This window comes from Balearica regulorum, chromosome 5, assembly GCF_011004875.1.
Source record: "Balearica regulorum gibbericeps isolate bBalReg1 chromosome 5, bBalReg1.pri, whole genome shotgun sequence".
Taxonomy (NCBI): Eukaryota; Metazoa; Chordata; class Aves; order Gruiformes; family Gruidae; genus Balearica; species Balearica regulorum.
Window position 1 is genome coordinate 39027300 of NC_046188.1, and position 9564 is coordinate 39036863.

A 9564-nucleotide genomic window follows, 5' to 3' on the forward strand; every position below is an offset into this window, starting at 1 on the left:
GCTCACGTTCAGACACCACGCAGACAGACATACAAGCCAGATTTCCCACGCTGCGTGGAGCAGGCTCACGGCTGAGCTCAGGACCTGCCTTCCTGAACCCCTGCAACTCAGAAGTCCTGGGAGCAGAACCCAGGTCACAATCTCTGCACAGCAGATAAGCAACTGGGCTCTACAGAAATTACCTTTAAAGTGGCAGGAGGTCACTCTGCACAAGGACACAGGCATGGTCCTAAGAGCCAGGAGACCTACTCCCATTGCAGCTTTGCCAGCATCTCTTTGTATGGGTCTGACCCCTCATCTGAGTTGTCCTCACCTGTTATTCCCACATCAGCAGAAGGGGACAACTCCTTCCTCCCTAAGACACAAGAATCTTCTCTTCATTAGCATTTACATTTATCTTTGAAATACTTCCGCAGGCAGAACTAGTATGGTGCAACACTATTTGATGGAAAAGACCCAACAAAGACAAGGCTCTGCTGCTTCTGTAAACAGAGTGCTGCTCTCATTATTTCTCTTTGGCAAAGTAGCAATTCTCAAAAAGGAAGCAAAACAAGCCAACACCTGCCCGGGAGATTTATAGCTCACAATGGGAGTATGTTCCGCCCTCTATCAGGCTACACCTTATCTTGCCCCTGGCTTCCCAGGCGTGGAAATCTCTCAGGTGAGTGAAGTTGTGCCATCAGCAGCTAGCTGCCTTACCCGCCAGCCAAAGGGAGCTGGAAGCCTTTCGTTGCACAATTATGTACTGAACCCACCTCAGCCAGGCGTGGAGTCCCTGCAGGCCCGGGCAGGTGTGATTTCCTAACATGCCTTCGCAGTTATCACTTATCGCCTGCACCAGGCAGGCGTGCAAAGCGTGAACCTCAGCAGCAGGGACACGTACCCAGGCCGTAGCCCATCAAAGCCTCAGAGCAGAGGTTGCAGCGAGGCGCAGCAGGACTCTGGCTGGGCTCCGAGCCCTGCCTTTGCACTGCTGGGGCTTACTTAGCCACCTGCCTGCCACGTGCGCTAATTTTATTTTAGGCCTAAAATTCAGGGCTACCCCCTCAAATGAATTTCTTCACTCCGGGAGGCTGTGCAACTAAACCCAATTTGTTTTTAAAAAAAACTGCTTTAAACTTTGCTGGGCACCCGGTATGAAATGCTAATGCACGAACAGCCCAGGGTCCTGGTGCACCTTGTCTAACACAAGCGACAGCAGAACTTCTGGGCTCGTTAGGAATGCCCCAAATGTGCCAAGTAACTTAATGGCTGAATCCTGCCCTCTGGACTGATTAGGATGATGCAGTTGAACCTGCAAAAGACTCAGTAGGGAGACCGACCTCACCAGGGACAGCTTGAGAGGTCACAACAGCGATGCCACAGCCCACTGCCAGCCATGGCACGTTTGTGGAGAGCTCCATGTGAAGGGAAACCGATCCCTCTCCCACTGTTTCAGCTCTGGCTGAGGGCACAACAGAGATGTCCCCTTCTCGTGTTTAAAGGAGACTTTGCACCCACAACTGCTTTGGTGGGTGCAATACCCACACTTGCTGGTGCTGGATGTGTTACCAGTAATTTGTTCATCTCTTTGAAAACTCAAGCACTTCTCATTTCCCTAGCTGGTGTGGGGCAAGCTGCTGTTTGGACAAAATTGCTCTCTGACTGCAGTGACTGCAGTGCACTTCAGATTGGTTTCTGAGGATCTAATAACTTAAGTGGACTAAGCTGGCCCTGGTTGACTATCTGAGTAACGCTGTGAGGAAAGAACCATTTTTCAATGGTGAAAGCGGCTATTTGCTTGCTTTCTTCTGATACCACATGGCTTTTGCCACTATGTGGGTGCCATGTGCGTGGGAAGTCACCCTCATGATAGTAAATCAACATGATTTGAGAAAGGATTGACCATGACTGCAGAATCATGGTGTCTGTCTGGAGACACATACTTGTTTAAATCAGCCTGTGCTTCAGGGTGAACAGGTTCCCTCACTGCTGAGGCCAGGAGATAAAACTCCCATGTTTTGTGTGCTGTGTTGATGCACTGAAATACTGGAAGGAAAAGAGGGCTCAGCTTCCCACCTGCACAGTGCTGGGATCTCACAGCTCTCCACCGGGATGACTCAGTGGTTCTCTGCCCCTGGGAACTTCATCAGACAGGATAGACAAGGCAGTATGCAGCATACCACATATGACAAAAATGCAGATAGAGTGTCATGGTGGAAGAACTTCCAAATATGAAATTTAAGGAAAACAAAGGTACAAAGAGAATGTGAAGGATGCTCTTCCCAATTCAACTCATCATGGAAAAATGTGAGGAGTGAAATAGGCTGTAAAAGGAACAGGAGGGCAAAAAGGCAGAGGATGACTGTATGCAAAATGCCTTTAGGAGCTTGCATGCAGGCTTTGGGGGAAGGGAAGCCAACGGAGGTGCTGTTCCACAAGAACAGGCAACGATGACCTGGATAGTTTCAACTGTGCAAATTCAACTGTGCTGACCAAGAGTAATCAGAGAGAAGGTAAAAACTAGCTGAGGCAAGATTGTGAGCCACAGGGATGGCGAACACAAATCAGACCAAAACCAAAGCAGCAGCGGTTGGTTTGGAGCCCCTTCCAACTGATGCTGTTCCTGGAGGCAGCGCTGGAGCCATGTTGCTCACCAGGTGATGCACCTAGTAGGAAGGTGCACTGTGTCTGTCTTTCATGGTGAGTTGTAACCACCATACGTGTATGTGTGTGCTCTTTCCCTGCAGATACCAATGTCATACGATATATCCAGCTGACAGAGATGAAGCTAAGCAGATGTTCCCAGAGAGAGAAAGAAGCCTTGTGAAAATGAAGCCGCTTCAGCTGAAGTGCCCAAGGGGGAACATTTCCTTCTTAGAAGCCCATTTGGTGGATTTTCCTGTTTGCTCTGCCTCATCCTCATCTCCTCATCCATCCACTCTCCCTTGCTCTTCATTGAATTCCCAGTTTTGAAAAAAAGAGACTTAGACGCTGGCTATGGCTGCTTGCCAGCTGTGGTAATACCCCTTCCCCGTGGCAGGAGAGCACAATGGCTACAGCCAGCCTTGTTCCAAGACGGTGTCACACATCTGGAGTAGGCAGTGCTGGGGGACCTTTCTGGTCCTGAGCCGACTGCCTATCACCCTTAGGGAAGCAACCCCCAGAACAACGACGTCCTGACCAGGCAAGCTGGAGCCAAACAGTTTCTGCTCTGAGTGATCACTGGAGCTTGGAAGAGCTAAGAAACCAAGAGAGCCACTGGCCGTTTCACAGGGGATAGCAAATGCCTTTTTACCATCAGTTCCCTCTGCCTGCTTCTCCAGTGTGTGTTATCGGTCTCCAGTGAGAGCTCACGTGCTCCCAGTCTAATGCCAGTGAAAACTGTTTCTAAACATCCTTTTAATGAAAGCACAGAGCACCCTACGACCCCCCCCCTGCAGAGCTGTCCCGGTGCTGGAGGAGAAGGCTGTGGGCTACCACAGAATGCTGAACGGACTGTGAAAGCGTGGTGTACAGTGTGAGGGAAAAACTGTGAAATAATTCATTAAAGGCAAATAAAAATTATTAATAGGCAACAAGTCCGGGCATTGCTTTTCGAAGGGACCTCTTGGGTTCCCTGTGTCCAGATAGGCAACATTGTCTAGTGGGGGGCAGCACGGGGCGGGGAACAAGGGACGTCTCCATTCTTATCTTGGCTCTGCCAATGCCTTGCTGTGTGATCTTGGGCAAGTCACTTAGCCTCTCTGTGCCTCAGTTTCCCCATCTGTACACTGGGGATAATAATACTTCCCTACCTCGCAGGGGTGTTGTGAGGATGTATTAGTTCATGTTTGTAAGTAACAGTACAGTGATGTACAGTGCTAAGTATTATTAGTACATTGGATTGAGGTCTTGATTCTCCCACCTTGTGTTGGTGCTTCCTGTGTCCTGTTTTTTCTTTTGTAGGGGAACATGACGCTGACAAACAGCGCAGGACCAACAGCTTTGGAGCCTATTTCAGCACCCCATAGGACCTGTGTAGACCTCCACCAGCAGTCTGATCACTTCTAAGAGCTCAGGCTCCTTGGCTCAAGGGTCCTTTTCTGAAACTGCCAGTAACGGGATCAGTAGGTGCCACAAACACATTTCCAGTGTGACTGCCCCATCAGTGGCCGACAGGGACCTGCTCCCAGTTGCAGGATGTACATGAGTGGTCTCATCCCATGGTGAAGTGAGTGTACCCAGAGGTACTTCACTTGGCCCTCAGCTGAAATGTGGAAACTGAAACACAGAGAGCTGAACAGACAAAGTTCAGCCAAGTGCTGCGTGCTTTGGTCCCAGCAGACGTGGTGTCTGCAGGCGGTTAGCTATGGCATCCCACATTCCAGCTGTGGTGTCTCACCACATTTTTCTCTCACCAAAATTTGAAAGAGTTGATAGAGAAACATCAAGAGAAAAGGCAATTCTCTATCATTGTTTCTGAAAAAACCTGAAGTTGTATTCTTTAGTTCAGGGACACATCTGGCCCACATTGGGGGTGGTGAAGAGACCACCTTAAAGTGACATATCAGTCTGAGATAAGGTGGACCTATGTCAGTTGTGTGAAACTCCTATTACCTGTGATGGTGCCAGAAGTTCACGTTCCTCAGGTGGGTGGTGGAAAGCAGCTGCTTCCCAAAACTGGGGACACTCTGTGCAGCTACTGTGAAGGAAAGGGCTGCGTCCTGGAGGCAGCACAGTCACCTTCTTCAGATGGCCCATGGTTCATACATCTGTGCCAGAAATAGCAAGGACCTCTGCCAACCACTATGCATGTCTAAGCAATAAATGAGACTATAGCTGCTGCTAGGACAACAATTGAGTTAAAGACAAAGAGGACAAATGAGGGGAATTCTGTAAGCAACTGTTAACTAGACCAGAAAAAAAGGTTAGGCAGAGGTGTGCTTGGGTGCATGTAAGGTGTACCTGGTACTGTATAAAACACAGAGCTAATAAGATTCCGGTTCTCGGGCACATGCAGTCCTCCATATCCTAAATATATCACAGCACGCAGCAAATTCAAATAGAGGTGACTGCCCTCTACTTCATATTGCTCATGACAGTTCATCCCACAGCTGTGTGTGTCTCTTCAGTAGGAGTGAAATGAGGATTCATCCTGCAGGCCATGCAGGAGGAGAGGACACCACCTACACAAACAGTGTCTGCCCCAGGAAAGCTCAGGCAAGCAGAGGCAGGCTTCTTACTCATGACCTTAATGTAAGAGAAAGGGCATTTTCCAGTCACTGGAGATGTAGGTCCGTGGACTGTCACTTTGTCTGGAAACAGTTTTAGCCCTCACAATGGCTTCACTGACATACTGTCACTGCATCAGCACCATGTGTACATTAGTATAAAAAGGGCACAGCAGACTCCAAAATACAGTCTCCTCATTTCTCAGCCTCTTTCCCTCCAGGAGCCCTTCAAAGTGTTGGGGAAAATGGGCAGTTTGTGAATGCGCACATGAAAAAGATCTGAGAGCCTCCAGGTGCTACACGACAACCTACTTTCTGCAGAAAATGGTTTTCCTTACATAGCTTGACACTCAGGATACCCGCAAGCAGTGCACACTCACGCCAGGAGCTGGAAGAAGGAAGTCACCAAAGAGAAAACAGAGTCAGGGACTGTTTTCCCAGCTATGTAGCATCTGTATGTTTCCACAGTGACACAGACCTTGAGCGAAACATGGACAAAACTCCAGGTGGGGTCCCTCCCACATGTCAAGGTGAGAGACAGCAGTAATGCCACCAAAGCCAACAGAGCTCTCCCCATACTAGCCAGCTCTGCCTTGCAGTATCGAACATCTCAGTAGAGTTTGCAGTCTAATTGGAAAGATGTACAGACACATCAATGCTTCTACTGCATGTGTCGGGGGAGTAGGGAAGAGCCTTTGAAACTTACTAAAAGGCTTTGTCTTCTGCAGAAGGAAAGAGAAGGTATATTTGACTTCCAGCACATCAAGGGGCTCCTTAGCTCTAGCGGAGGTCTAGAGGCCCTAAAAGACCATGGGCAAGTTTATTGCCGGGCCACTACTGAATTTAAGAATACCCAAGGGACAAACTTGTGGTTTTGTCCAAGAACTGCCTTAACAGGAAACAGAAGAATGAAATAAGGATTGGCTTTAAAGGGGACAACCTATAATCAAGCCCCCAACAAGATCCTCTAGAGTCCACAGTTAAACAGCTACACACCCTTTCCAGTGAGTGGTCCTTGACAGCCAGATGTGGAGGTGAGGGCAGAGGCCACCCAATCCCCCTCAAGATACTCAGCCATTGCTGTAGGGAGTTGGAGAGACAGGAAGGACACTCTGTTGGAAGTGATCATGTCCACTACGAGTTGATGGTTTTTTTTAGTGGATCAGTCAGATGACAACATGAGAATACACATCCTGGAAGCCAAAACAAGGAAACAAGGCTTTACCTCAGCCAGGTGGTATGTGCGTCTGTCCTCAACATGCGGTGCACAGGGGAATGAACGCAGGCCCCTCCAGGTACCTAGCAGGGCCAAAATGTCTCCAGTGCAATGGGAAGGGAGCCCATTTGCCCATCACATGTGAAAAGAGCAGGAATAAAATGGCATGGCAGATGCCAGGCAGAGCAGTAGGAATGACGACAGCAAGCAAGAACCGAGGTTGAAATGAGAGAGGGGTGGGCTGATCAGGGGATACGAAATACAAGCCAAATGACGTTCATGGGCAGAATGAGAACTGAACTAGAAAAAACCTGGCCAAAGGCTTAGACACATTATTTGCAGTTCATAACAAGACCCAGTTTTAATTGGCAGGATACACAGCAGGAAAAAGGGCAGTAAGATTAGAGGTGATTTTCCAGCTGGACGGGACGAAAGAGGGGGAGGCTTCCTTCCTCCAGCACAATCACTTTTGAAAGTGTGAGGAGAAGACAAACACATGCTGGCTGCAGAATTTTTCCAAATATGTGTTAACCATTGCAGTTGGTAAAAGTGGCCTGAACAGGGTGAAGAAGTCTTTGTTTAAATTAAGAAGAGGGTCTGACTGGTTTCCAGAACTGACAGAAAGACAAAGGTCTAGCTATTCTTGCTTGCTAGTGAACCCGGTAGCCCATAAGATGAAGAGGAGGACCTTGAGTGCAGAGCAACCCCCTTAACTGCGCATCTCCATTTTGCTTTCCCAGAAATTCTCTGCAAGTTTCATTTGTGTAATTGTTCTCCCCAATCTACAGCCCAGCAGGCCCAGGAGCGGCTGTGTTCTTGTGATACTTCACGTGAGATCTCCGGAGGTTTTGTCTGCATTGTTCTCTTTATGCTCAGTCCCTTGATGATATCCTTTCTCTTTCCTTTTTCCAAGGGCAGGAGAAGGGAAGGGGGAGGGTATGCACTGGGCAAAGGGGAAATCAAACCAAATTCGCACAGGACCTGCTGACTACCCCTCTTCTCTGCTTGTTTATTCAACTGTCCTTCTGCACCCTGAAGGGCATTGATGTTCTTCCCAAGTTTCTACTGTGAAACTCCTTGCTCTGCACAGTAGTTTAGAGGCTCGGGCAGGGCTTACTTAAATAAGGAGGAACAGTGGTGGGTCACTGTGCCACCCAGATGGGATGCTTGGGAGGGTGCAATAAATTATCAGGTTCCTTAATACTACCCATGGATTTGCATAACCAATTAGTAGGACTTTGTATTACTGCAGCTGGTATGAGATAGTTTCCAGAGATTGTTCTGAGTTGATCTTCTTAGGAGTTCCTCGGTTACGAAATGCTGCAGGCTATACTACCACACCAGCAGCAGCCTCGATGCTACCTCAGTGACGGTGATGAGAAGCCAAGACACCCTCTTGGCTCCTCTCACAGCTGCAATTTAAGGAAGGTAAATTCGTAGATACTTGATAAGAAGATGAGACGAAACCTGTGGCAATACGTGACTTTAGCAGCCTGTGAGGTGGAAGGGGGTGTAAGTGGTCCCACAGATGTAGGGAGGGGAAAAAAAAAACAACCCCTCTTTTGCTTCCTGTCACAGCACAGGGCCAGCTCAAATCCTGTTCAGCTGGGAGAGCTGTGCCTACAGCAGCTGTTTCCAGTAGCGGTTGTGGTGGGGAATCAGGAAACAGACTGTGCAGTGCCCAGGAAATTCCCTTGTTACCCTAGTTTCGTGCTCACGCCTTATCCTGTGGAAAGCATCTGTTGTGTTGTATGGACAGATAGGAGGGCAAGGGGAGGAGAGGGAACGAGGCAGGATGGAAAGAAACACAATACACCTTTTGCCCCTCTTCTTAGCACAACTGTACAGGAGCAAATTCACTGAATGGCCTCCAATTCTTTTTTCACCTGCCAATATGAGGACCCGTTTAGCAAGTTGACTCGTCCATCGCAAATGAGGAGCAGAAGGCTGCGCTCCTGAATTACCCTCCTCCGCTTTGCAATGAGCAGCCAGGGCTGCCTCCGTGCCAGGGCCGCCTCCGCCGGGCACAGCAGCCAGCGCCGCGCTTCTCCCTGCCCCGGGACCTCCTGCTTTCCCCGCTGCCGGCTTTGGACAAGCTCCAGATCCGCGGCTTGCCTGCGACAGCTGTGCTGCAGTGCGGGCACACGGGCCGAACGAGCAGATGGATTTTTTTTTTTTTTCTTATGTAGCAAAATTACTATTTGTGTTCAGTGAGGGAAAATGGTCTGGCTGTAGCTGTGAGCCCCGTCTACAGCACTATTCAACCTCAGCAGTGGCGAACGAAGCTGCTCTACACGAGAGGCTGACTTCACTGGCCCTACCCACAGCCTTTCTCCTTCCTTTATTGCCAGCCAAGGTTTATAAATAGCAGCAGCTCTGCAGCGACTAACTTCCACAACTTCTGTTTCCTTCCAGAGGGCTCCCCTGCACTCCGTCTTGCCTGCTGGGGAGCGTGAACCTGTGCCAGCTCGTAGCTACCTCTGGCAATTCCTCATCACTGGTGAGGAAATAACCTGTAACGTAGCCAGGTGGAACTGGCAAGGGCATTAGGGAATAAGAAGAGGAATTTGGCTGGGGCTTTGGGGCCAGCACGGGTCCTCACGCAAGTAGTGCCACCAGATCTGCCGTGACTAGACGTGCCCAGACGCCTGTTATACACGGCACTCGCGAGAGCTCCCTGTTGCCCGTCACAGCCTACAGAGGTGATGGGAGATTAGCTCAGAGGAAGGGTGAATCACCGGTGTACTCCCTTCGTTATACTATTTTCTCCCCAGAGCTGAGCTAACAGAAGCATATGAGCATATGTTCTCTTGCCTATTGTCAGAGCTACAAATCAAAACTGTGATTCATATGAAACTGTACATTTTCCATATTAGACCCCAGCTTACCTCAGTACTGTAAAAGTTTGGCGTTAACTACTGTGAAATACTGACATCCAAAATGCAAAATGTGAGCACTGAAGATGACAGAAAAGCTTTATATAAAGAACTCTGCCAAGAAAAAAAAAAAACACTTTGGAAGGAAAGGAAAAAGACCTGGTTACTAGTAACAGGAGCTAGATTTAATATTAAATCACCTTAACCAGAGACTTTGCAGCATTTACAGAGGCATTCCTCAGCATGTGTGAGTGTGTGTGTGCATGCGGGCGTATGTGGG

At 48.9% G+C, this 9564-nt stretch overlaps 1 protein-coding gene across 1 annotated transcript in view; it reads left to right on the forward strand.

Annotated features, from left to right (window-relative positions):
* Positions 1-3885, forward strand: part of TTC9 (tetratricopeptide repeat domain 9) — a 28980-nt gene extending 25095 nt beyond the window's left edge. The window contains exon 3 of the mRNA XM_075754251.1: positions 2730-3885. Coding sequence (XP_075610366.1) covers positions 2730-2809 — 80 coding nt within the window. The 3' untranslated portion in view covers positions 2810-3885. The remainder of the gene's footprint in view (positions 1-2729) is intronic.
* The last annotated feature ends 5679 nt before the right edge of the window (positions 3886-9564 follow it).